Here is a 27,646-nt window from a genome sequence, read left to right as displayed (position 1 = left end):
AAAAATAGTTTTAAAATTGACATTCAAAATAGGCGAGGTCAGGGCCTTGGAGAGACCACGTTACACACTCCTGTACGATGGCCTTGGCTAGGCTAGAACTGGTCTATATAGATTTCCTTCCATACAACACTCTCCACGCTATCTATCTGGTTTTTTATGCAGAATTTGTTTTATTTTTTCGTCTATTTTTTTCTCTCTATCGCTGGATGGTACGTACGTACGTACGGTTGCGTAGAACAGCGATTACCTCATCGCAATGCACTCTGCAATAGGTATGAGAGTCGAATGATTATAATGCATTACGCGACACTCGTTCGTCGAGCAAACTCCGTAGTCCTAGCTATACATTTATGCATAATGTACGTATAAAAGTATATAACACAAGGTGTGACGTGTGCGCGAATATGCCAAAGCTACAATATCCGTGAATGTATGCTCTACGTGCATTTAATGTCATTTGAAAATGGAAACTTCCGCGTAGGTGGGAGTAACGCGCATCCAATATCTAATAAAAACAGAAATTACATATCAACGTGTATACCGTACACATGTGTACATGTGCGTTGACGTTCGCCTACATACAGTGTGTCAGAATATGAATTCATTTCATTCTTCACGATTCTCCATGCTCGAGAAATTTAACAACTTCTGGATCAGTGTTGACGAAAAAAAATTAAAAATACAATTAATTATGATTACATTTTTTCATCTTTTTTTTTTTTTAATTGCAGACAACTACTTTTTGAGTAACGTCTAGATTTACAGTTTACCTTATTTACCACTTAATTATGAATTTAAATCAACATTTCATGGACGAACTGTATCGCGTGTGTTTACGTACACATTACGTGTATATGTATATAAATTTATATAAACGTATCTATGTACAGAATGTGCACATTATACACCGCCACCCAGCAACAAGCAGCACGCATCAGCAATAAAAGTCTGACACTCATCAAATCACTGCAGAGAGATATTATAGCAGTTCTGAATTTTCAAGGACTCTTTTTTACATTTTATCCCCCCCCCCCCCCCCCCCTTATTTTTGATGAAAAAAAACTTGCAAAGCTAATTATTGTTTCGATAATTATACCGCACACATCTCGTTCCGATAGCGAGGGAGGGGATGCTGAATTTAATTACAATTATTCTCCTCCTTCTCTATTTCTAATTTAGAATAACTAGGAGAATACTGGGACGTGGAGATGTTAACTTTTGGTGACGAAAAGAAATCGATCAACGTTTTTACGGACTTCATAGTCACCTGCATTAATCATATGATACAATTGAAAAAAAGGGGTGCGATGTACGACGTGCAAAAAGATGAGCGAGTGTTACCATGAACGCGCAAATCTTACTTGCTGCTGCAGTAAATTTCCGTAAGAATCGTGTCACATTAATACACAAATGGATATAGGAGGTACATAGACTGCGATTACTAATTTTTATTTTATTTTTTACTCCAAATTTTTCCTTTTTCTTTGCAATCTACCTTTTCCACTCAACGACCGGGTATATACTTCGGATCGACTCCGCGTGTAGGTAACACACTTTTTACGGCGTTTTGGCACGAGCGGAAAGTTTGTGACGTGTCCCCTCCTTTATGTGTACTGCAAATGTACGTGTATGTGTAATTTTTTTTGCAACAAACACACACAAGTTTCACGTACACGCGTCTATGTAATTCAACGAGCCAACCGCAACTAGACGAGGCCAGATCTAAAGCGGGAGATGTGGTGAGATCATTGCTATAGATCCTCAAATGCATTTCGCGAAATAATGTGTGGGTTATAATGATTATTTTTATAATTCGCGAACCGATTGGTTCCATGCCCCACACAGTTATTACAGGAAATAAAAATGAGGTAACAGAAGTATAAAAGTCTATCAGTCTCTCGACTGAAATTATTTCATAAATTAATTTAACGGTGATCTTTTTTTCGAATTATGCTACGCTATTTTTTGAAGTTTCGAGAATTAATTTCATCATTCTACACAGACATGGGGAAAAGAATTAATTTTTTTGAGAAGGGAAAATAATATCTCAATAGCTTTTTCACGCTGCGACGCTCCTAATCTCGAAGCTTGTCAACCGTACAGATATTGTACACATGACCGTAGCTGTGACTTTGATCGTACGTGTGCTCGTTATATTAACGTGTGGATAATAAGTCTGATGTTGTAATAACGCACGTCCAATCAAATCTACAAAGAGAGCCTGTGGTCATAGGCGATATACAAGCTGCGCACGACTCTCGCCTATTTTACTGCATTGTTTGCACTCCGGGGAGGAGACTCGTTAGAGCGAAGAAAAAAAAAACAAAAAAAAACAGGCAATAAAAATGAAACGAAAGAGGCGATCGATTGCTGTAATATGCCGATAATTATTCTAACCCAGATTTCGGAGCAACCTATAATATGAGCGATGAAATTAACCGTACGAATGTGACGTTGTCCTCTTCTGTGACTATGATTTCATCTAGACTTCATCTCCCGTTAAAGTCGATTGTAAGTTTTGCCGATTCGACGATTCTTTTCGTTCCAAGAAGATCGTCAGACGGCCCTGACTTCTCAGCTGGACGCTGCGTCAGGTGAGATCGAGGTTTTTTAAAGAGTAGTTGCATCCAGTACGCGAGAGGCGAAGTTTAAAAAATTATTCCTTCATGTGTAATACACGCTGTCGCATATGCGAGGTTGATATTGGAAAGAAAAAATTTACATTCTATCAGCGAAGAGAATACAAGTGGAGAATATTTTCAAGTAATGCATATTTCGACAGAAAAAAAAAAGAAAAAGATGTACGTACCATAGTCTTCGAAGCGTTAGAACTGAAACTTACCCATTCAGTTCACTTTTACCGCACGAGATGCAGTTGGGAAAGTGCAAAGTTAGAAGTTACGGAATCGGGTGCATTTGGAGCGGCGAGAACTTATACGTAAGGCTATACGTAGAGTGGATGGAAAACGTTCGTCGTTAGGGAGATACGGTTCGTTTGGTCGTTTCTTATCTCGTGTAGTTCACATAGATGTAGGTATACGTATTATATACCCGTGTACAATTCTCGTACCGAATCCTTTCCGCATCTTTATATATCTCGCTTTATCTACGGGGTTCCCACTCCTTCGTTCTTTCTCTCTCTTTCACCAGTTCGGGTAATTGCAGTTCTAGCTTGTAAATATATACACGTATATATACGTAAAACTTGTACATACACACCGACAAGAGAGCATTCGAGAGTTGGAGACGACCAGAGTACGAGACCCTTCCATCCGCAACTTGTGCTAGCTAAAGGCTCAAGCTTTTTCCTTCTTTGCCACGGTCACGAACGGCTTAACTGCCTAGAAACAAAGAGTAGAGAATATGTCCCGACCAACATCCGCCTATTCGCCTAGCTATTACACCGACAATTCGTAGTATTCTGGGAGCGTACATCACATTTTTTACAATTACCCAACTTCAATTTTGCCTGGTATCTGGTACGAAACAAAAATTTACTCGTTGGAAGATTCACCGCCATACAGCTCGTGAAGAGCGAACGAATTTCTTGCAGCAGGTACAGAAATTTTTACGGTGAAATATAGATCGGAATTTTTATTTTCATCAGTTTTCAACGATATAATCTGCGCTACACGTGACGGATTATCTCGAAAGCAAGGAGAGACAAAAGATTTGAGTTACCGTACGTCAATCAAAGGCCGAAAGGACATGAAGAGCAAACAGTAATGGTGCCAACGGGGTTCGTCGTGTCTTTTCTGTTGCAGTCATCACCAGGTATACACAAAGGATTCCGGTTTTAAGGATGGCTGCAGCAGCAGCAGGCAGAGCCTTGCCACGTTCAGTGCACATGCACATCCGTACATTTCTATACACAACATTACACCGATATATACTTGAGCTATATATTATACGTAAATGTATGGGGAGGGCTGGTAAAGGCGTCGAACCGAAATACACGAAGATTTCTAAGGTTCAAACAAAGGACCACGGGCGTACTTTGATCGTACAAGTATATGTACTGAGGATTTTCCGTTTCGACTGATTATCCATTATTCTCTTATGGCAAAGTTCTTAACGTTGACGCAACGAAATAAATATTCATGCCAGTATATATTCTGTGTTTCATCATTTGAATCTGACAAAAATTTCAGATCAACTAGTGGTTTTATGAATATATACGTAATGTCATGAACTTGAATCTCGTCAAGTTTTGGACGTCGAGTTTATTTTATAAGCTAAAATGAGCGGAAAATTGTTCTTCAACGATATGGATATAAACCGTTCGTTTTCCATTTAGGTATTAGACATTGTTGTTCCCGTTCATTGTCTCGTCAACTGCAGGTATAATATATGGACAGGTATCTAGGTACGCTATACAATAAGCGCAGGAAATTCACCAGCTTACTAAAGCCCCTATATCATATATAAATGTGATGGTGTGCGGTGCATACAAATTCATGAATATGCGATGATTAATAATGTACGCCAACTTTATGAGGGAAGTCTTTTGTTGTCGGTGTTATATTATACCTGTGTTGCATTAATGCATTAGAGATTTGGCTGGCTTTATTCCTAAATTAACAATAAAACATGAGTATATTCGTTGGAAAATTTCTGGTGGGGGTTTATAAACCTGTTATTAATATCAATATTTCAACTGTGGAAAAATAGCCGTGGGCGGTGAATTGTGTGGAACTGTTATGTTCAAATCCTCGGCGAATGTAGACGAGACAAATAGGAGCTAAGGATATTGACATGAATGGAAATAATTGACAGGTAATTTTAAAAATTAAATAATTGATTTAGATACCTACCAAATTGCGGGTGCAAGTGAGTAGCGTCCACGAAGAACGGGAAGAAATCCTGAGTCTTTTAAAGGGAACCTTGGAGTCAGCTGATTGCTAGCTTTTCTCACACACACTGCACACGAAATAAAATCAAAAAAGGCTCAAATAATTATGCAAAACAGACGAAATAAAAACCAATGAAACAATTCACGCGCAGAATACTTTTACACATCACAGCACAAGGGTCACTAAATTCAGCAGTATTTACCTTTTATATTTTCCGGAACTCAATTGTAGTACATGAGGACGATAACTAGAGATATACACGTGCATACGTGGATAACGAATATTTTATTATGTACAAAGGAATTGATCAGGTGGGAAATGTCAGAGCTATTTTGAGAAACATAAAAAATTACGTAAAATTTTTGAAATTCCTCTTCTCTTCCGGAAAATGTTCGTGTAATATACTTGTAACGATAGTTTGTTTATTAATGTCTATCGATAAAAATTTCTTGTTGTGATCGTTGACAATTGTTGATTAGTGACGCGTGCGCTGCGCCAAGCAACCGACCCTTCACTCTGCCAGCAAACAGCTGACTGGAATGACAGTGGTGGTGGAGTTTAAAGGCTTTCGGGAAGGCGGCGCTCATGATCAGCTGCGCTGAGCTGCGCTGCTCTGGATCAGCCGTCCAAGTCGTGAAACACGAAAGACGACCGTCTTTCAATCTAAGGGCAAAGAGTTTGGGAAGGCTGCTTCACCACGTTCTCTACACCCAACAGGCATGAGGCACTGTCAAAGACCAAGGAACCTTATTACAGTACAACACGCACACTACCAAAACCACCCACATTCTGGACTTCAGTTCCCATGGCAACTGTGACTTACGTATGGCCTAAAGTTTCGTGATGTCATAACTGTGCATACACTTACATGTGCTGTAAAAATGGAGAATTTCCGTTTTGCAGGAATTAGTTTCAGAACTCAGATTTTGATTGCTGTCCAACATTGCTGAAACTAATTTTTAACAAATAATATGTTGTCTTATTTTTTAGCGGATGGCACGGAGAGGATGGCAGGGAGTTGCAAGAGCCCTCACTCTCTGCAAGTCCTCTAAAACTTTGCAAATTGGAGGAGTAGGTGTGTATCACGTTTACACAATAGAATTCCAGAAGATATTCATATCCACGATCTTACAGGGGCAGCAGTTTTATCTACAGGCTATATGTTACTTGATCTAGAGGAGAAGAGAGCGCTCAGATCACTGATTGGAAGTTCTATTAGGTTCGCACGCTCGTTGAGCATTGGTTTGATCATATCTGCAGACTATTTGCTGGCTCCCACAGTAGGAGATGAGGATAAATTGATCCACAAAAGATCAGCTCAGCGTATATTTGAGGGCTGCCTTCTTAATGGAGGATTGTATATTAAGCTTGGACAAGGACTAGCAGCCCTCAATCACATTCTTCCTAGAGAGTACGTTGAGACACTGACACTCTTACAGGTGAAAAATAGAATTAGTTTCATCCACGATTGGCTATCAAAGTTGGAACAATAATGTAAATAATTTTTCAAATAACAAAGGACAAATGTTTGACAAGAGAGCCTGATGAAGTTGACTCTGTTTTTCTGGAGGAGTTTGGATCAAAGCCCAAGGATGTGTTTAAGGAGTTTAATGAAGAACCAATTGCAGCTGCCAGCCTGGCACAAGTATGAACAAACTTATTATCTGATGTGTATTTTCCACGATGTTTGATGGAAGTATTGTCGTTTTCATCAGATTTAACCCATAGGTCTTCAAGGGAATCACTCATGATGGTGAGCCAGTTGCTATTAAAGTACAGTACATCGATTTACAGGATCGATTCAAGTCTGACATAAAAACCATTGAGTTTCTGTTGAAGATTGTATCTGTAATTCATCCAAAGTTTGACTTTCACTGGGTCTTGCAGGTAGCTAATTTGTCAGGAGTTCGCTTCAAATTACAACAAATATAATCTGTATAAAATAATCTACTTTCAAACTAGGAACTTAAAGATACTCTAGCCCAAGAACTTGACTTCATTTTGGAGGGAAAAAATTCAGAAAGGTGTGCAAATGATCTGAAATCGCACAAGGAAGTACATGTACCTAAGGTTTACTGGAATTGCAGTACAAAAGTAATTTTAACAAACACGAACTACTCTGGGATTCGTCTCTGACGAATTAAATAGAGATCATTTTTTAAAATTTGACTTTTGCTAGAGAATATTAACAACCGAATGGATAGATGGCTGCAAAATAAATGATACAGCATGTTTGAAAGAGCAGGGATTGGACCTTTCTGACGTGGACAGAAAACTTTTTTCTGTTATGGCGGAACAAATATTCCACACCGGATTCATACATGCCGATCCTCATCCTGGCAATAGTAATGTGGAGTAATCAATGAATCATCTGAATTATAAGCCGACATAACGTTTCATTAAACTTGCTTCGATAGTTCTAGTGAGAAGAGGTAGCGATGGCAAAGCCCAATTAGTTCTACTGGATCATGGTCTCTACGAAATATTGCCAGAAAAAGTGAGGCATACTTTATGCAATTTTTGGGAGTCTATAGTGTTGAGAAAATATAATAAGATGAAAAAATATGCTCAAGAATTGAATGTGGATGGTAATGATGAAAATTATTTATACGATATGTCATCTCGCACCACGTAATTCGGATTGATAATAATACTAGTTATTTTCACTTCAATGTAGATCATATATTACTGGCAGAAATGATAACTCAGGCACCAATGTTTGTGCCAGGAATTACTAGTATGCCATCAGGCATGACATTAGATAGCTACATGCAACAGCAAGCTAAAGAAAGATTTGATAAAGTCGTGATTGCATTGAGGGCAATGCCTAGTAACCTGATGCTTGTTATAAGGTAGGGTTTTATTTGGCAAGTCTTTCTAACTGCGAAATAATGACGACTAATGTAAAATGATATCTTGATGTTTCAGAAATTTGAATACTATAAGGGCAATCGCGCGTGAACATGGCGATCCAATAAATAGATACAGAGCTTTAGCCAGGCTGGCTGTGTCTGGCAAACATAGAACGAATAATCGAACATTATGGAAAAAACTTGCGGGAACTACGAGTTACGTTTGGTTTGAAACCCGCTTGTGGTAAGATTAATCAACTGTTTTCAGATAGTAATCATTTCATGGTTCATTAACATTGACATAATTTTAGGACTCAAAGCATCAGACTATGGTTCATCAATATCTACATCAAGATTCTACAGGTTGTGGGGTACGATGTTCAGAAAGCGATCAATCAAGCAACTTACTAAAGAATATGAGGAGCATAGAAGTTTCAGTAGAATATCGAAGTAGGGGAATTGGGGGAATTTTTCAAGCCTCAAATTCATAGCAAGGACCTGGACTATTGGACTATCAGGAGATAATGGTTGATAATTTGTTGTGAAATAAGCGTCGTTAGCGTTTTTGATACGCTTATTCGCACTGCCAATACTTGTTGAAATACGTATGAAGGAATCGAACTAGAAATTATTCAAAACTTTCAGAGATCAGCTGCATGAGAACGTGTGACTTCGAGATGAATTTATTGGCTAGCAAATACAGACGTGTACATTACCTAATAAACGAAAATCATTCCGTGATTTTAAATTAATCCATCCTATTCTGTGTTGCAATGCTTCAAAATTAATTTTTTATAGTATGTAATATGTTTACCTAGGCTATAGTTTATCAACTGCAGTTTGTAGTATTTTGTTTAAAACCTTGATTATCCGTTATTCGTTATTATTGTAGTAAGGCTATTTACAAGGTGACACAACATACACTCTTTACATTTTGTACGCTGCAGTATAACCATCGCATGATTAAAAACAATGGAACGATTCGATAGCAACTTTTCCAGGGTTGATTGAAAGTTTTAATCAAAATAATAACGTACGTGATAATTTTGTGTTCATATGGTTCGGTGCGCTCATTCTCACTTTCAATGGGTCTAAGCAGTCTTTGCTCTGATCGCAGCACGCTTTCCGGTAACAGCCTGGATAACAGATTGATAAAAAACCAATGAGTAACTTTTGCAGAATGAGAAATAAGTATGCGAGAAATGAATAGACAACGTACCTGGAAACCAGATTTGATGCTAGCCACGGAGCATCTTGATCCACAAGTTTCACATTGAAGGAAAAACAGACGAGTATCCTTCTGCAATATGGTGTCAGGCGAGCGACACGTATGACACGTGACATATTCTTTTATGTATCTCCTCAAGACATTTTCTATCTGCTTTTGCTGAAAGCGTCCCTTAATGATGAGCTGGCTGTTTCCGTCAACAGACCCGCTGGTTCCCAGTTCAGCCAGTAAAAAGTCCAATAAATGCTTAGGCTGCCTATGCAGCGTTTTACAAATCTGGGGAAGCAAGTCATCGTTAATGGCAGTCAAGACTTTCCGAAAATTTTGTACATTGTCTAATCTAGGATTATACCTCAGTAAAGTTGGCAAATGATGTTTTCTTAGTGCCGATTCGCACGACTTGTGGAGGCCTCATGACAAACTTCTGTTTCTTCCCAGCGACCATGTCAGGGTTCTTTTCTCTCATGATGTCAAACACTCTGATTAAAAGCTCCTCGTATGTGTAGTCTCTGTCCGATCCAACCCACGTAGTTGTATCCTCAACTGTGTGACACACCAATGGAATACATAATAATGGAAATATGGACGTCTTTCAACAAAGGCGTATTCTTACAATGCAAAGAGCAGAAGTGACTAAGAATGTGAAATTTTGAACATTATAATTTGCGAGTCGCTGCAGAAAAATAACAGGATGGTTAGGCCTGCTATAAAAATAATAATTAATTAGTCAAAAGGTGCATGTAGTGGTTCTCCTATTATTGGAGATGTCTTACCAGTTTCTGCACTTCGCTCAGATTCAGTAAAGCATGTTAACAGATAGAAAAGAAAGTAAGCAGATTGTTGTGAAAATGAATTTAAATGCAAATAGTAGATATGTACCACTTTGATTGTCCTCCATCTCCCTTTTCTTCTCATCTGCTACCAAGTCATCGAATTCCTTCTTCTTTTTACTCTTCTTCTTTTTCTTTGCTGAGAAATCCATGTCCAGCTTAATGTACTCCTCCACTGGACCATCCTCTCCGATAGGTTCTTCACCATCCTTTTTAAATTTAAGTCACCAATATTAGTAAAAGATACTTTTCAAGTATAAGTTAACCAATTTTGAAATCATTCTGTTGAATGTAGATTTTTCATTGCAACGATTATTCTCAACATGAGCTTACTTCTTTTTTGCCATCTGGTAATGCAACATCCAGTTCATCGAGATTGAATGTCTTCGTCTTGGGTTTCTTTTTTTTCTTTTTGATACCAAAATTTTCTAGGTCCAAAGTCTCATCATCATCCATTGCTGTTGATTCAGGCTCTTGGTTTTCCTTGTCTCCAGCACCCTCAGTGGTTTCGCCACCACTGCCACCCTCACCCATGGCTGCATCTAAGTCAAAGGTTGTCTTCTTCTTTTTCTTCTTCTTTATTTTCAAAGTGGGATCAAAGATCTACATAAAATTGAAATGATCTTTATTGAAAAGGTCTCCATTGTTAGGTAAAAAAAGTAATAATAGTGATACTCATTCATCCTAGTGTGAAATCATATCAAGTTACAACCGTACAACTTGCTTCAAAGCAATGAATATCAGGCTTATAAATCTTGCCAAAGATTGGAATGAAAATGAAAAAAAATACTGATGTAGAGCAGAGTAGGGATTGTGCAACACTCACAACAAAGATGGATTAGCAAGAATCATTGGATGATTAGTTCCCCACATAGCAATGCAACTGTGTTCTACATTCACAGGAGTGCATTGTACATAAATAATTCGAACAGATAACATATCTTATGTGTCAAGAATTTAAAAAGAAGCAGCAGAACTCTCTCATGAATGGACTAAGATCAGATATTTGTATCAAAATATTTGAAGAAAAATGAAATTGCAAAAATTTGAGGACATGGGCGAGCACGATTGGAAACCACGATTCAAGTAGAGGGTGGACCTTGATACCGCAAGTTCTAGATTGAGGTTGTGTTTTTACAGGGTTTATAAATGACTTCTCGGTCGGTTCACAATAAGTAGAGAGTCGAGGTTTCGAAATTTTCAATATCTAACGTGATTATTTGATACTTATATCAATTAACTACAGAAAACGTGTAAATGGGAACACGTTGTGCCCTGCAATCTGTCCGCTGCTGATTATGGAGCTATTTCTAAACCGCTAATAAAAATACATACCGAATCTTCCTCAGTCATGTTGGTGCACAACTAAACACTTTTCTATACGATATAATTTGACAGTTAATATATTTCTCACGGTTTTCCGTGCACGGTAAAAATTATTTTCTGACGTCTATTGCATCAGAATTCTCGACGGTGCCACATGCAGGTACGAGACAAGATCAATCGGCGAATCCGAGACTGGGATATAACAGTATGGCCGATTTTAAACAAATCTAATTGGTCCAACACCGCATTGAATAAAGACAGCATCAACGCTCCAGCCCTTACAGCTAGCTTACAGCCGTACCCTGCTGCTATCGTGTGAGAATTATTCGAAATATTTTGCTAGCCGCAAGGGTATATTTAGAGTTCAGTGCCGCGAGGTGCCGACAGCTACCACCCTTCTGATTCCTAAGCTGATTTCCATAAGTTTTTCGTTTTCACGATGAATGCGACGAACGCATACGCCCTTCATGTAAGTTACAACGGTTTCTTGTTGCAGCCGTTGAGAAATATGGGCAGCTTTGGTATGCGTCGAATTCGCGCTGACGCATACTTATTATTTTTTGATGGCTAATTGATGCTAGAATATGATCGTGGAGAGGGTTCCACGTTGCTAATTGTACATATGAATTAGGTAATCTTAAAGGTATTGAGTTGGCGGTTAAAATCAGGAATATTTTCACTTTAATATGCAAAATAGAGTTCGTGTATTTATTCAAGACTGGGGGAATGTCTACTTAAAACATACAATTTATACCTTACTTTTTAAACATGCAATAATATACTTCTGGGTAGATATGTTTATTTTTCTATCTTATTGGAGGCAGGAGTTGAACATGACATCCATTACAGATTACGCTTGGGATTCTGTTAACTTTGATATAAAGATCTTCACTCAAAGATATTATGAAGCATTTACAATTGTTTCAGTTCAAAATTCTGCCTGTTGCTGAAAAGATTCATTTCTGCCGGGAACCTTGAACTACATCGACGACCAACCACGATGAAAGCTCGCGAGTCGTGACAGAATCAGAATCGTCGACGAAATCAGACCCTGCTTCGACGGTCAACGGAGTAGCATTTAGTTAGTAACACCAGAAACTTCAGAGAGCTGACATGAGCTAAATCGCATGGTTGTGTTAGAAATAATACTGCATTAGGTGCTGCACGGACGTAGACGTACGTGTGTACGTTGCGGGCCTACGGGAAGAGTAGAATAAAAATCTGCAGCTCGATATGTTTGTTGGGATTGTAAGAGTATTTACCGTCAATAATGAGTTGATTAATTATTTAAAAACTATGTGACAATTAGTGAAATTGAACTATTAATACCTTAGTGATTTATCGTGCAATTATTATCTGTATTATTATTTGTTGTATAAGGTATGTTTTTTTTACATATGTATATTAAAATTGTCACCATCAGTCTCTCACATATGCCAAAAATAGTGTTCTCCTGTCTGACATTATAGAAGAACAAGCATAGTTTACATGTTACATGTATACAGAGACGATTTTTGATTTTAAATCTATGCAAGACGACCTTATGTTCGAAAATTTCCAACTCTTCATCAGGTGGAATGGTACATCAGTTATGTTTTCCCCAAGGTTTTACTATCGTTGATATGTTTAATAGATCTTACGATAGGTTTGTGACACATTGACATTCTTGTTTACATTGGTAAAATTAGGAATGAGACAGTTCTGCAATTGGTTATGTTTCTCCAGGATTAAACAGCATACACAATGCTGACGTTTGATTTTTGATGGTATCTCTTTCTTTGTGGACCATTATTAATTGATCCAAATATTTTGTTGATTATTGCATGCAACAATTCAGTTGTAATTACTCTACTAGATATTTCATTATTGTTGGTATTGAGTTGACAGAATCAAGTTTTCATCTCTTATCTCAACGATGTAAAAGCTGAGAGCCTGAGTACCGCATCTGTTCAGTTGAATGTATTGTTAAGTGGTACTTCATATTTTCCGATATCCAGTATGGAATAAATTTTAAGGCCTCATATTTCTCTGAAAGGACATCAATTATTGGTCTTGCCTTGATATTTCAAACCTGTTTCCATTTTTCAGACTGTTATAATAAATTCCTTGCCAAAATGAATGGGATAATACCAGAAATGGAGCAGATAATAAGCCGCTTGGAACGTGGAACTGTTGTGACAAAATTCTTTCCTCGTAAAAGACCTGAAAAAAAAACATTAATGATACGGAGAGAGACTAGACAAATAGTCTGGTCAAGAAGCGCATCCTCCAGACCCTTTGAGGGAGCCGGTAGGATGAGCTCCAATATTCAACAAACTTCTCTGTATTTCTTATCGAATTTCTGTTTTGTAACATTTATTCTATCTGCAGTTGAGATAAGAGAGGTCAAGGAAGTCAGAGATGGGAAGAATTCAAAAGATTTTGAAAAATGGCCTGAAGATTCTAAAAAATTAGAAGGAAAATGGTGCTTTGTTGTCTATTATGGTTCTGAATTTCGATTAAAAACAATTTCAGTTTCTGGTGAGCAAAAGGCATTTCTTATGATACTGATTAATTAAATCTGCAAAATTAAATTTGAGATATTTCCCTGTAGCATATAGTGAAACTGAGTGTGAGTTATGGGTGAAAGGTCTGCGTCATTTGGTTCAGGATACAATCAATGCTCCATATCCTCTTCAAGTTGAACGGTGGCTGAGAAAGGAGTTTTATTCCATGGAGAATACGCGAGAGATGTGAATAAAGAGTTTACTGAGATTACAGCAAAATCAATACTGCTAATATTCCAAATGAGTCTACCTGATAAAACTGTCTTATCTGACAATAAATATACCCGGGAGAAGTAGAGAAAATCAATAAAACTGGGCTTTAGTCCAGATTGTATGGGCAACTTAGTAGCCTGCAATATGCATTATTCTAGCAAACACTATCGAATCAATCTTTTTCATCCTTATTTTTATTTTTTGTAGGAATACATTTTATGATAAGTTTCCTATTTTATCATTTTTACGAACAGGGTCACCTTGAAAGATGTCAAGGCTTTTTTACCGAGAGTGAATTGTAAGATTGTGACTAACAAACTCAGAGAGCTTTTTGAGCAAGTTGATACAAGGCACAGAGCTGAACTGAGCTTTGACGACTTTGTCTTACTTTACCATACCTTGATGTTTGATAATATTGTGAGTATACAGTATTGCTGATTGGGATACAGAGTGTGGAAATCTGGGCCATGATAATTGTGATACTAATTTAAGATATGACCATTCAGAATCTCGCAGATTGGGAGAAATTAGTGAGTTACTCAGAAAACAGAACAGTAACTCTCCAAAATTTTCAAGCATTTTTGCTGAACGAGCAGCAAGACCCCCTGGGTAGTAGTGACCAGGAAGTATCCCGTTTTATCAGGGAATATCTCCAAGATCCTCAGAGAGATGTCCAGGAACCTTGCTTTACCCTTCCAGAATTTATCGACTTTCTATATTCCAAACAAAATCAAATTTGGGACCAGAAGCACGATCGATGTACAGAAGATATGACAAGACCCTTATGTCATTACTGGATAGCCTCTTCTCATAACACGTGAGCAGACTCATTCTTCATTTGATGATTTTACAAATAGAAAATATACGATATTTATCACGAACAACTCGTGATTCTTTGTTATTAATTACGAAAGGTACCTGACGGGAGATCAAATAAGCAGTGAGAGCAGTTGCCAAGCTTATGTGAGGGCACTGAGAGCGGGATGTAGATGTATTGAATTAGATTGTTGGGATGGACCGGATGGAATGCCGTTTATTTTTCATGGACACACGTTTACAACGAAAATAAAGTTCCTGGATGTTATAAAAACGATAAAGGAACACGCTTTTGCTACTTCTGAGTAAGATAAATGGCATAAGAATAACTTTTATCTTCGGAGTGTTATTTTTACATAGTTAACTGAAACTGGTGATTATTATTTTATAGATATCCAGTCATCCTCTCAATTGAAGATAATTGTTCCTTACCTCAGCAACGAAAAATGGCTGCTAGTATGCAAGAAGTATTCCAAGATATGCTCATATCTCAGCGTGTAGACAAAAATGAAACATGCCTTCCATCACCTTACGCTTTGCGGCGAAAAATTTTGCTGAAACACAAGAAGCTTCCAGATGGTGTTGACGAAAACTTGTTCATTCCACAAAGCGACGATAGCAAGCAAGAGATGGACCTTAGAAACACTGTAAAAAATGGAATTCTGTTTCTCGAAGATCCAATCGACAAAATATGGAATGCTCACTTCTTTGTTTTAACTAAACAGAAACTCTATTATACGGATACTTTCTCTAGAACTCCCGAAGAGAGTCATGATGATGAGGAAGAGAGTATTACTCATAGACTACCGGAAGTAAGTACTATACACGCAACGAATACGCTCCATACTTTGAATGTTATCATTATGACAACCTTTTTATTTTTCTGCATTTAAAGGGTGTACCCAATGACGAGTTACATTTTGGAGAAAAATGGTTTCACGGAAAGTTGGGTAGAGGCAGGGAAGAAGCGGAAGAATTGTTAAGACGTTATTCCCACCTCGGAGACGGCACATTTCTAGTCAGACAGAGTATTACCTTTGTCGGAGATTACTGTCTGTCCTTTTGGAGAAAAGGCAAAGTAAATCATTGCCGCATTAAGCTCAAACAATCAATGGGACAGACAAAGTTTTATCTGATTGAAACCAACTGCTTCGACAGTCTCTATAGTCTCATTACCCACTACCGTAGTCATCCGCTCAGAAGTTCGGTAATTTCCATCAATACTTTCTAGTCGATTGTTAATACGATATTGTAAACTAACTCAGTGACTTTGAATAGGAATTTTTAATTACACTCCAAGAACCAGTTCCTCAGCCGAGTAAACATGAAGAGAAAGATTGGTGGCATGGTGAATGCAGTAGAACAGAGGCAGAAGATTGGCTAAGACGAGTCTCTACTGATGGAGTTTTTCTGGTGCGGCCTAGTGAGAAAGAAGCCAATTCATACGCAATTTCATTCAGGTAATATTCAGGCTATCGTTTTCAACGCATTACCCTATGTTCATTTTTACTAATTTTCTCTTTCACCGTTACAGAGCAGAGCGAAAAATCAAGCACTGCAGGATAAAGCTGGAAGGCCGGTTATACACAATCGGAAAAGTTCAATTCGAAAGTTTGGTGGAACTGATTAGCTACTATGAACGTCATCCACTTTATAAGAAAGTCAAGCTCAGTTATCCCGTCAATCAGAACATCATGAGGCGAGGGGGTTTGGTGAGTGTTGAGTTGATTATTTTATATATTTTTCGCATGGCGGATATGTTTGCCGCATGTGCAATATACTACGTTCATTTTTGATTACACGATCGGATCTGCCGAATGTGAATATGATTAGTGCCGTCGATAGCTAATAGATTAGCACGAACTCAGATTTTTAAATAATTTGTTGAATGCCTCTTCAATGAGGGGATTTATTAGTCGATTTCATACATCTAATTACTGGATAATTGTTGCTGGCAATTGTTCACTAAAGAACGTTAGTCGTTGACACAGCAGGTTGTGCGCTGACGTATCAGGCGGCACTTACGAACCACCGTGATTAGTATTAATATAGAATTGCACGTGGCACCGACCCATTTACCAAAACCTTCACCCTCTTCAAATGAACTCATTATAAAATGCTTAGGGCTAAATTTTACTCAGTCTAGACACGCACATATTTCAAAAGAACAAAATCTGGAATACAAATCGTCACAAGGAGCTTAAAAAGTACAATTTCATTCTTCTTGTGAAAATAATCAATGCCAATCTTAACACTATCTTATCATAAATGTCAGTATTTCTTTCCTACATCCTGAATATGAGTCTATATAAAATTGATATAATCATGTGAGTTAAAACTATGACGATATAATATAAATATAATACAAACGCATGCCTTATAAAAAACAAAAAAAAACTTAGCAACTAGAACGATCACAAATTCATACATACGACACGTGTAATTTTGACATAAACGACGTATAAGTTATAATAATCGTGCAAATCTGATTTAATTAATATTCACGAAATTTTAATTTGCGTGCATCAAATTATGACGATAATAACTGAGAAATCACGGTCCAATTTTATTGTCACTTGCTAATCTCTTCTTTCTGCTCATGCAAAGAAGTTAAATAAGGCCGAAGTACCTCATAGGGTACAGTAATGTACCTGCTTTTACGATTTTCTAATTGACCATCCGATTGCTGGTACGGCGAGTAAATTACAATCTGTTCCTGATTAGTTTTATCTTCAGAATAGTTCTGAACATCCTTTCCCAAACTCACAAGGCGCAAAACGTTAGGTTTCTGGACCCCTTCGGAATCCTCGGGTATTTCTTGTGGTATACTTGGGTCCTCAGTGGGATTCGATTTTCTCTCAGCAGGCTTGTAGAACATAATCCGATTTCTGAAACTGAAGTTTTGAACGGGACCTCCTGATGGAGGACCTGTCGATTCTAGGTTCGATGTGACAGTGTGAAAATCGCGACCTGGATGATTTTGCGAAGATTGTAATCCTGCGACACTCGGATTCTGTTGAAATGATCTAGAGTTCTCGAGATTTTTCGGATTTAGTGCAACGCGGACCACTGGTGACTGCTCGTTTCCGTTCAAGGGTTGATTATTCTTCGCGATTTTCGGGCTGGCAGAGTATTTATTCAGGATTTGAGAATTTCGCAACAACTCCAACGCCGAATTAAGCACTTCGACTCCTGCATTTTCTTTTTCGACTTTCCTCGACTTTGCCGTCCTACCTCTCGTATTCGACGGTGAAGTCAAAGTTTGTTCTGTTGAAGTCTTTTCTAAATTATTTCCCAAGGTGGTGCCATTCGGAGAGTGCGAGGATGCGTCGTCTTCGATAATTTGTGATTTGTTATGGACTTCCACTTTCCCACAGTCCACCTCATCGCGTCCAGCGTTTGATTGACTTGGCTCCTCGACATTTTCTTTCTTCAATCTTTCTTCGGCCTCCAGTTTTTCTTCGGCTTCTAGTTCCTTCGAGATGATTTCTCTGATTGCCGCTGCCTGCTCCATGACAATATCCGACATTCTTCTCGGAGGTCCTAAGACGTAACTTTTTGAGGACTGCGCTTCCAGTATCTCCTGCATTCCTTCAGATTTCTTCCGGTTTTTCTCTATCAACTTCCGCATTTCTTCGGCAGGGATGTCGATTTCCTGAAGTTTCGAAGGTGATTTTCCTGCGTGGTCTACTTTGATGTGCGCTTTGAAACCGCCACCCAAATCTGCAGTATATTGAACAATTCTCAAATTTCCATCCGGCTCTTCGACCGCGTAACTTCCCCTAGCGTTCCCTCCTTCTCCAGCTTCCTCCTGAGTTTTGTAATCACCGCGTTCATCTCGTACGAAGTATTGAAAACGGTATTGGGTTCCATGACTCTGAAATAAATTGGGGTCGGTTAAACCAAGATTATCATAAATGTTTCATCAAATATTTACGAACTTAAAACGGAAACAATTACTTGTGAAATTTTTGCGTATTCTCGAATGCATTGTCTGAATTAATTTGAATCTCATATACACTTTTCCGAAAGCATACCAAACGGCTTACTCACCCAACAGGTGAGGCCACAATAAAAGTAGAATACTTGATAAGTGACACAGACACTAGTACAGAGACATACGTATAATACGACTTGATTATCGCGCGTTTGAATCACGCGAATCGTATGATAAAAATTAAATTTTCACTCTGATTTTTATACTTACGATATCCTTTGAAGGTGGAAGAACAGAAAGATGAGCCAGACATGGTCCCCAGAACAACTCGAGGCCCAAAAAACCGATCTGTAAAAAATTAGACAAAAATATCAAACTGTGGACACTGCACTGTTGCACCCCGATCAGATTAAACGCACTTCTGTGAGAGTCATTTGAAAAAATTTCACCGCGTTTCTAAATAAAAAAAACAAACTGTTCCACGATTTTATCGAGCCTATTACGATTCACTTTAGGTCTTGAACTTCTTCGATAGCAATTCCTTAAACTTTGGATATTGTTTCACAAATAAATCTAAAGATTCTGGTATTTTGAAGTCGATGGTGTATTGAACTCACCAGCAATAGTATATCCATTTGCCGTCCGGCAGGTCCTCGTATCCAGTAGCTTAGAGAAGGTGTCTGTCTTGTCTGCTTGGCGAGGTGAAGTCAGTTTGTCCAAGTAGATGGATGGATGGGCCGGGTCCTTACCGGTACCTTGCCGGTCTCGGTGTAGGTATAATCCTGCACCGTTGTAGCCTCGACTGCGTCTTTTTACAGACTAATCCCGACGACTAACATGCCTGGAACGTCTGCAGGTAACTGGTAACGTTCCCCTTCCCTGCAGGAGCGTCACGACGTGGGGCGTCGCCGAAGAACTAAATTATGGTAAACCGTCGGAGTAATCGTTATCAGCCTCATGCAAAAGTCTTGTGATTCGTAGAAACGTTTTTTATGACTCCACAAATTATATTTCGATCTTACTCGAGTTGAGTTGAGCATATATTTCAGGCGATACGGTATAGCTAAAGGAGAATCGGTCGAGAGTAGACAAAACCAGCGATCCGAGAGAGTCAAATACTGTGTATGTACGTAGTTAATTCACGTTACACGGTGTTCTCTCGTGCGTTGCCCTTGAAGTCCATGAAATTCATGGAAACGCGCGAGCTGAAAACGATACCTTTTGCACAAGAAGAGGCGTTCGGTAGTTAACGTTTTTATCTCCGTGTGTCCCTCGACCATTGCACCGAGCTTGCGGATTTGCTGTAGCCAATCCATTTAGACGCCTTAAAAAATACGAATCTCATTCATCTGTATGCAATACATGTAGTAGAAGCTGAGGCAATTCTTAGAAAGTTAGGAAAATAATAATAACAAAATGCATTCTCGTCATCCGGGTTTGCTAACAAAGGGATGATGAACCTGTTGCCGAACGGAATGAACGCACCTCGCGCTACGCGACTCTGCGAAGCGAACCCTACACCGAAAAAGTATTGTCAGGGTGTATCCCTCCCTTAGGATTGTAGATCGTATAAGGATAGATGTAGAAGTTTAGATCCTAAACTTTACGTCTTGTACTCGATAGTGCAGGTTTCGCCCTCCCCGTTTGGATCACGGTCGAAAATAAATAGAATCCCTTAAAAATACTCCCACGGTAGACTGCCGATGGATGGAGGGTCGGCCCTTCTAGCCAACGGACAAAACTGAACCACTGAAATCTATGTAATTCAAGAGTCAAAATGTTGGCTTTTAAATTTTTGGCCTATCAAAAAAATAAGTGAATAGTATTGGTGAAAATTGAAGGATTCTTTGATAGATATTAGATATCCTCCAGGAGATATAATCGGTTTTCAGACTGATGAAGGAATTTACCATCTAAAGAATCCTGAGCGTTAATTAACCGTGTCAATGAATAAGCCACAAAATCTTTCAAAGAGTTCATTTCCCGGAATACCAAGCGTGTGTCGCAAATCAATAGATCACGTTTCTTACAGAATTCCTTCAATTAATCTTCGTCTCACCGATCTATGATCCAACTAGTTACACTCGTCTCTCCTTCATTGTTATAGCAACACCGTACCATACTGTACCTATAAATAACTTGGCGTCTATCACATGCGTTGCAGTGATTCTCAATATAAATTTAGATGAAAATTTTATCTATTCACGAAATAAGTTTTCGATAATTTTATTCTGCACTTTGTTTGAATTGGATAAAAGTCGAAACTGCAGTGACAGGTGCAATGGTTCCTTGTTCCTTTCCGTCTCTGCGTTTCATATATTCGCCGCATCTTTCTGAAGCCCATAAATTCCTTGGGGATTTTTCAACAGAAGGCGCAGAATACTATACTCGAATTCGAATTCGGGGGTACGGAATAAGGGGCACAGGTGAACCAATGATGGGGCAGGTTGTCACGTACATATAGAAAACTATCTCCCCCCCTAACGACTATCGATGCTGCAGGTATATATACAAAATATATATATATATATATATATCTCTATTCTTATATACCTATATACTCACCTATATGACCTGATCCTGCTGTTAGGTATATACCTTGTGTTAAAATACCGGTCCAACTGGTAAGATGGTGTACACGAGAACAGGATTTCTCAGGTTCAATAGTCAACGATATTTCTGCAATTCGCACGTTCCGAACGTGCCTTGAATAATTGCACACATATCCTTCCAACTCGTATAATTATGTGTTTATACGAAGAAATATTTTCAAACTATTGGAGAAACGTTGTTCTCTATTGAAAAATAGAAAAATAATAGGGCATAACGTATGTAGGTATCTAATTAGGATAGGCGGGTAGAAGAATTCAGTCGGTTTTATAAACAGCGTCATTTCTCTGCAGGGAAGCGTATTTCCTGTCTAGTGTTGAAAAGTCGGTTTTGAGAACCGGAAACTCGTTGGTCACATTCGGTGGCAGAAGAAGCACAATGTATTAGTGCAGCATAGGGAGGACAATGTCCTTTACGAATGCTACCTAATACTGCGACTTGTAGATAGTATGGCGTATATAATGCTATCTTTTATCAACGACAAAAACGAATCCCAGTAGTAACTCGACAAGGTCGACTGTTTCACTCTTCCGCATCATCATTCATGGTATGAAAACCGGAAGTACGAACTCTTCGTAGACCTTATCGCTGTAGACGGTCGGCACCACAGCTGCGCATAATTCTGCATTAGTTTTAATACAAAAAAAAAACATCTGTTACTTCTCCATAATGTGCGAACACGTATTATTATTTCTTAGGAAATAGATACCTAATAAAAGATCGAATGATGATAGAAATGAAATGAAATAAACGTAGAACCGATGCTTTTTATACCTCAACAATGATCAGACGAACCGTCTAATTCTTGAACAACATGAACCCCCTTCGTACGGATTATTTGCAGTCAATCACGTGGAATAGGTACGTACGTGGTCGGCAGGTATGCGAGGTACATAAATGTACTCCTGCAGTGTCACGTTCGTGTTTGACTTCGTGTTGACGAGGGACTTGCAGACACTGTGAAGTGCAGAGAAAGAGGAGGAGATTGAGGAGGGAATGAAGGAGTTCCTCGAAGTCAAGTACACCGTCTTGCGCCTCGTAATCATTTAATTATATCTCTTCGTACCACTGCGGATCAGGTCGAGACACTCCCTTACTTTATTATACATTGTGTATCCTACTCAGTAAAACTATCGTTTTACTTTTATGCCTCGGGTATGATTCCCTGCAGGGTGCTGCGATTACGTAGAATCTCTTTTAGAGATCATCCAGCATCTGCTAAATGTTCTTTATTTGCAATATTTGAATTTATTCTTTCGACGAAGGATCGAGAAATTTGTTGCAGAACAATCGTGAACATTGTGGGATAGAATAATTCATGAAGTTATTGCGTTATCGCTCAATTTTCACCTCCCTTCCATATTTTCCCCGAGCAACTTTCCAACGATCTCGTTTCTTTTTCGATTTCAACATGGTACTTCATCGATCACGGGTTGACGTAAAAGCCGTCCTCTCTGCCGGTGTGGAATAATTTATTTGTCTGCATCGGGTACTGAGAATCACAAAACAACCCCCGTAGAGCGAGTGCCTTCGTGGTAAAGTCTTATGGGTGTCCCTAAGTGGTTCGACGAGATGTTATCAGACCGTGAGGGAAGGGTAATGTGTTCTCGGTACAACCTCGGGTCTGAAACTCTCCTTTATACATCCCTGAAGTCCCCCTTGCGCCCAGGATATCCGAAGCGATGCCAAGTGCATCTTAAGTAGATCTCCGTCCGTCTTTTAACTGCAGCTAAGCATGCAGCAGTCGCGTTTCTGCATCACGAGAATTATTGACGCTCCTTAAACATGACGAAGACAATTGTCGAAGAGTATGACTCGTCTAATTTTTTTTTCTCTTTTCAATTTTTCGCCTTTCGAATTTCCTTGATGCTGTTGGACGCCGACAAAAAATACCTAAAAGCATTCTTTGAACCACAAACCGTATAGTCTGCAACAGACATCCTTATATGAAATATCACCCACACCTGCTGCAGTCTTCACAAAATTTTCACGGATTATGTTACGCATCTTTTTCTATGAATTTTATACCTGGACCTCCCTATGGAGAAAAAAAAATACCTTCTAAATTATGATAGATCCTCCGCGCGGTCCTCGCACACCTGCGATCCGTTAGGTACCTGCGCGCCTTAAATCCCCTCGCGAATCATCGTTCGTCTTTAATTATAAAGGTTGAGGAATTACCCTTTTAGCTGTATCTAAAGAAATTGAGGTTCATAGAAATCTTGGATTTTCAGAGTGTGAATAGTATTTTATATTTTGTCCCAGGACCCCGACGAAGGAGCGGTTTACGGTACACCAGGATACATGGATCCCAGCAGCTTTTCATCTCAGGTAGATTATTGTTTTAAAATAATAGTGATAATTGTTGAACTACTATTTTCTATTGTGATTGCGGATAAATGTCAGAGTAATATCAGTGACATTGTGGTGTTAGATAACTGTAAAAGCGATGTACGACTACACGGCGTGTCGAGATGACGAATTGACATTTTCTAAACACGCGATAATCACAAACGTTAATCGTGGCGAAGGGGGATGGTGGAAAGGGGATTACGGAGGAAAGAAGCAGCAGTTATTCCCTGCTAACTACGTCGAGGAACTGGGACCCCAGGATAACGCGAGCGATGTAAAATTTCATTTTTATATAATGCATCTCGCATAGATTCTGTAAAATCAAAGTTGACAGATAACATAACTTTCGTTCACTTGCAAGTCAGCTACATATTACAGGATGTCCGTCTCAATGGTATCTGCGTTAACTTCTGAAATAATAGCAAAGGTGTAGGTTTTCGATATGGACTTAAGATGGGTAATCGGCTCAAATTTGAAAAATTCAGATTAGAATATCTTCTGAACTACCCCTATTATTTCACGAACGAATCTTCCTGATCCATTGAAAAGGGCCACCCTGTACGTTATATAACACCTGATATTATATCAACATAGTCATCCGATTCGATGATGCTTGGAAATCTGCAAAAGGGATCCTTGGACATTATGGGAGCAGTCGTGGAATTGTCAGTAAGTGAACGACCTGAATTAGGCTGGGTTCTTAGAATACAGAATCCCAGCATGTGCTCAACTTTTGAAGTCGCTGCAAAATCGAACGAAACTGCCATTGAGTGGATGAACAGCATCAGGGAAGCTGCGCAAAACGCCAGTATTAGGGTGATAATTTAATCCTAATTTATCTTTACGTACGACGCTCTAGTCATCTCCTTACGAATATCCCTATGAATGCGGCAATCTCTTATTTCATACGTAGGAAAATCAACATAAAGAAATGGAACGTACTTGGCGTATAGCGAAGGAAATGTCCGATCTCACGATATATTGCCGTTCCGTACCATTGAATATAGAGAGAACAAGGATCAAAGAATTTCCCTTTTACGAAATGAGCAGTTTTCCGGAAACGAAAGCCGAAAAACTTATGTGCCAACAAGAGAATAAGTTTTTCTTAAAATATCACCAGGTATCTAATGACCATTTATATTTCAACGCGAATTATCACTGCTTCATCAACTTATATTAATTTTTCTTCTATCAAAATACCCCGAATCTCGCGCATTTTCAGTTCCAGTTCAGCAGAGTTTATCCCAAGGGTCAGCGCTTCGATTCTTCGAATTATAATCCTGTGCCCATGTGGAATTCCGGTAGTCAAATGGTAGCTCTTAATTATCAGACCGGTGACAAGCCCATGCAACTCAATCAAGCAAAATTCCGACAAAATGGTAACTGCGGGTATCTTCTCAGGCCTGAATTCATGTTCAAAGAAGAATTTAATCCGTACGATAAAAGTACGCTGATCGGCGTTGAAGCGTTGAAAATTAATTTGAAAATAATCGGTGCTAGGCACTTGAGTAAATCCGGAAGAGGAATTGCAAGTCCCTTTGTAGAAGTTGAAGTCGTCGGCGCTACTTTCGATACTGGGGTAAAGCTGACAACAAAAGCGATAAGTAAGCAGATTAAAATGAAAGTCTTTCGCGTGAAGTATAATTATCTAAATGAGATTCGTTCTGATGGTTTTAGCTGACAATGGTTTCAATCCAATGTGGAACGAATGCTGTGAATTTGAAATAGCGAATCCTCATTTCGCTCTCCTGAGATTCGTTGTTCAAGACGAGGATATGTTCGGAGACAGCAATTTCATAGGGCAAGCTACGTACCCGGTAAATAATGTTTCAGTTGTTCAAAATTACTTTTCCATTCGTTATTTTATCCATTTAAAAATTGTTATTTAGGTCCGATGTTTAAGGACGGGTTACAGAAGCGTTCCATTGGAAAACAATTTTAGCGAAAGCCTAGAGCTTGCGTCGCTTCTAGTTCATATCAGCATTGGAACTGTATCGGTAAGTGTGAAGCTTTCAATTTCGCATGAGAACACCATTTTTATGGATTATATTTGTTTTTCTGTATTTGATGATCCTGCTTGCAATATTCAGGTGATAACATTCAATCGCAAATTGCAGGAACTTATCCACAACCATGTAGTACGACATAATTCCATGACGAGTGGAACTGGTTCCTTGACCGACTTGGATACGGATTCTCATACACGAATACTTATTTAGAAATTTTATAGTGAAGACCATCGGTAGTGCGAATGGGTAAGATATTTCCTATACTTCTAAAATTTCCGGTCAGATAATATTTGTCTATAAATGGTGAATCATCTGCATCCATATTTTTTGATAAAATTAACTAGCCTCTACAAAAGTATAAAATTTGACTCGTGATGCAATCGATTAGGAAAATCGTAGCGAATATATTTTCAGACGTGAATATGTATACGTAAATATTACATCCTACTACTGCAATCAAATGATCTCTTTGATTGTTACTAATTAGAATCACATCCATCGATGTGTATCATATCAGCCGTTGTTATCAAAACTACTCAAAAAAACTTTTAGATATGAAATTGTTAGCATGCGGTATGATTCTCTTACAACGAAAACAAAGTCCATAAATCGATAGACCTAACGTATCATACTTTACAGTTCTCTCACATAGATGCTATGTAATTTTATAACTCTTGTGCTTTTGCTCATGTTAGAAGAAATTTGAAAACTCTATGCCAATCAAAAAACTATTAGGCTGCTCCAGAATTATAGTTAATAGTGAGAGAAAAAAGATGTTACATTGTTATGTCGTACTTCATTGCAAAATTGTAGATACAAACTTTTCATATGTTGAGTTAATATGATAAGAGACAATTAGTTGCTAAGTAACTAAATTTTACTGCACCATTATATGTGCGACGTGACAGGCCTAATTAGCATGCAATATTTGGTAATTTTACATTCAGTTCGACGTATAGGGTTCTTAATCCTGCTGATGAAGCAATATTTTTTTCTCTTCCATTTATTGAAGAATGATGTTATTAATATTAGAAAATTTAGAAAAAAAATAAGCTCAATGCTTTCGTAAAATTGGGTCAATTAATATTATTATCGTTATCATCATCATCCTCATCGTCATTATTATTCTTATTATTTTTATTCTTATTCTTATTCTTATGATTTTCACTTTACGTAAATTCAATACGCTCACGTGCCTGCGCGACATTGCTATAATACCTGTATTACGCCGCTGTTGCTCAATTTCAGAATTAAACATACGTTTTATGTGGGTATAATTGAATGAAGTGTGATTTAGGTGTCGCAATTTTATGTATAAGCTGTACATGAAATCATTACCTAATACCAGAATTTTAGTAATGAAGGTCCAAGAGTGAAAACTAATGTATAGGTGATTAGAACAAATATATTTTATAAGTAACTTTACGTCACTTGAATGAATGCATTAGTTATTGGATGGTACACGTATATCATGTCATAACTTCTTGTAGTGTTATTATTATTAGTATTACTAATATTCTTAATATTATTATTGTTGTTATTATTATTCACGTGATTATCAATATCATATTCATATTGCTAAGCATACCTATGTATACATATCGTGCGGAATTAATCAATTTATGGTAATTCTATATGTACCCGACGTACATTGTCGTTCAACTATTAAATTTTAAGAACGTATTAATTGTTTGATGAGTTTATCAGACGATTATCCATGGTTATATAGTAATATCGAATATTTAACGAGAATAAGGGAATACGGGCGATTTATTTTGATGAATTATTTTCCCGTGGCGGCAGATTTCTTGACTTCACACAAAATGCATGTAAGAATATGAAAAATGTATTTATCTTCGTACAGTAAAGATGAGTATGAAGTAGCTTTTTAGTTTTAACTGTTTAATTTTATTTTTTCATGCCATTGCCAATACCAATATCATACCTGAGCCCGCGCATTCGATTGATTGTTGTAAGTCTTTGAAAAATGTGAGCAGTAAAATTAGATTGGTTGTAATGGAAATATACAGATTGGCTTGATCATATGCGTGTCAACAGTTTTAATTACGAAGAA

General features: G+C 38.2%; 5 protein-coding genes across 12 annotated transcripts in view; 2 read left to right on the top strand and 3 right to left on the bottom strand.

Moving 5' to 3' along the window:
* The window catches only part of LOC105688763 (tumor protein p53-inducible nuclear protein 2), a 40,582-nt gene extending 35,385 nt beyond the window's left edge, over positions 1 to 5,197 (bottom strand). Inside the window, exons 1-2 of the mRNA XM_012405292.4 lie at positions 5,056 to 5,197; positions 4,815 to 4,920 (exon numbers count right to left, since the gene is read on the bottom strand). The gene's annotated coding sequence lies outside the window, so the exon portion shown is untranslated. The remainder of the gene's footprint in view (positions 1 to 4,814; positions 4,921 to 5,055) is intronic.
* The window catches only part of LOC105688760 (uncharacterized aarF domain-containing protein kinase 5), a 44,421-nt gene extending 35,959 nt beyond the window's left edge, over positions 1 to 8,462 (top strand). The window contains exons 1-12 of one of the 4 annotated variants that reach the window (XM_048653990.1): positions 5,545 to 5,676; positions 5,844 to 5,928; positions 5,988 to 6,292; positions 6,373 to 6,498; positions 6,582 to 6,740; positions 6,816 to 6,947; positions 7,033 to 7,198; positions 7,271 to 7,441; positions 7,531 to 7,705; positions 7,782 to 7,949; positions 8,017 to 8,232; positions 8,351 to 8,462. In XM_048653990.1, the coding sequence (XP_048509947.1) occupies positions 5,659 to 5,676; positions 5,844 to 5,928; positions 5,988 to 6,292; positions 6,373 to 6,498; positions 6,582 to 6,740; positions 6,816 to 6,947; positions 7,033 to 7,198; positions 7,271 to 7,441; positions 7,531 to 7,705; positions 7,782 to 7,949; positions 8,017 to 8,116 (1,605 nt within the window). In that variant the 5' untranslated portion in view covers positions 5,545 to 5,658 and the 3' untranslated portion in view covers positions 8,117 to 8,232; positions 8,351 to 8,462. Of the gene's footprint in view, positions 1 to 5,332; positions 5,677 to 5,843; positions 5,929 to 5,987; positions 6,293 to 6,372; positions 6,499 to 6,581; positions 6,741 to 6,815; positions 6,948 to 7,032; positions 7,199 to 7,270; positions 7,442 to 7,530; positions 7,706 to 7,781; positions 7,950 to 8,016 lie in introns of those variants that run through there. The other 3 variants (XM_012405288.3, XM_048653991.1, XM_048653992.1) reach the window with 3 other exon arrangements.
* LOC105688762 (eukaryotic translation initiation factor 2 subunit 2) lies at positions 8,373 to 11,270 on the bottom strand. Of its 2 annotated transcripts, XM_020853904.2 has the most exons (7): positions 11,099 to 11,270; positions 10,097 to 10,366; positions 9,813 to 9,972; positions 9,707 to 9,739; positions 9,286 to 9,476; positions 8,925 to 9,209; positions 8,373 to 8,841 (listed from the first exon to the last, which is right to left on the bottom strand). In XM_020853904.2, exons 1-7 carry the CDS (start codon positions 11,114 to 11,116, stop codon positions 8,797 to 8,799), a joined length of 1,002 nt encoding a protein of 333 aa, XP_020709563.1. In that variant the 5' UTR covers positions 11,117 to 11,270; the 3' UTR covers positions 8,373 to 8,796. The 2 variants fall into 2 exon arrangements, with proteins under 2 accessions (XP_020709563.1, XP_012260713.1); XM_012405290.3 differs by lacking the exon at positions 9,707 to 9,739.
* A 165-nt stretch (positions 11,271 to 11,435) lies between these two features.
* LOC105688758 (1-phosphatidylinositol 4,5-bisphosphate phosphodiesterase gamma-1) lies at positions 11,436 to 27,617 on the top strand. Of its 4 annotated transcripts, none has more exons than XM_048653987.1 (20): positions 11,436 to 11,558; positions 12,017 to 12,469; positions 13,178 to 13,378; positions 13,460 to 13,609; positions 13,683 to 13,821; positions 14,103 to 14,265; positions 14,355 to 14,665; positions 14,763 to 14,969; positions 15,056 to 15,476; positions 15,560 to 15,871; positions 15,943 to 16,124; positions 16,199 to 16,376; positions 23,477 to 23,542; positions 23,646 to 23,837; positions 24,194 to 24,379; positions 24,477 to 24,683; positions 24,786 to 25,167; positions 25,241 to 25,380; positions 25,453 to 25,560; positions 25,681 to 27,617. In XM_048653987.1, exons 3-20 carry the CDS (start codon positions 13,204 to 13,206, stop codon positions 25,780 to 25,782), a joined length of 3,621 nt encoding a protein of 1,206 aa, XP_048509944.1. In that variant the 5' UTR covers positions 11,436 to 11,558; positions 12,017 to 12,469; positions 13,178 to 13,203; the 3' UTR covers positions 25,783 to 27,617. The 4 variants fall into 4 exon arrangements, with proteins under 4 accessions (XP_048509944.1, XP_020709560.2, XP_012260709.2 ...); XM_020853901.2 differs by having other exon boundaries at positions 24,158 to 24,379; XM_012405286.3 differs by lacking the exon at positions 11,436 to 11,558 and adding an exon at positions 11,567 to 11,720 and having other exon boundaries at positions 24,158 to 24,379.
* LOC105688761 lies at positions 16,542 to 19,344 on the bottom strand. The gene is made up of 3 exons (XM_012405289.3): positions 19,219 to 19,344; positions 18,872 to 18,949; positions 16,542 to 18,541 (listed from the first exon to the last, which is right to left on the bottom strand). The coding sequence occupies exons 1-3, from the start codon at positions 19,234 to 19,236 to the stop codon at positions 17,237 to 17,239; spliced, it is 1,401 nt and encodes a 466-aa protein (XP_012260712.2). The 5' UTR covers positions 19,237 to 19,344; the 3' UTR covers positions 16,542 to 17,236.
* Positions 27,618 to 27,646: the final 29 nt, after the last annotated feature.

The sequence above is a fragment of the Athalia rosae genome, chromosome 4 (genome assembly GCF_917208135.1).
Source record: "Athalia rosae chromosome 4, iyAthRosa1.1, whole genome shotgun sequence".
Lineage (NCBI taxonomy): Eukaryota > Metazoa > Arthropoda > Insecta > Hymenoptera > Athaliidae > Athalia > Athalia rosae.
Note: the sequence above shows the minus strand (reverse complement) of the source record. Positions and strands in the feature narration are given on the sequence as shown.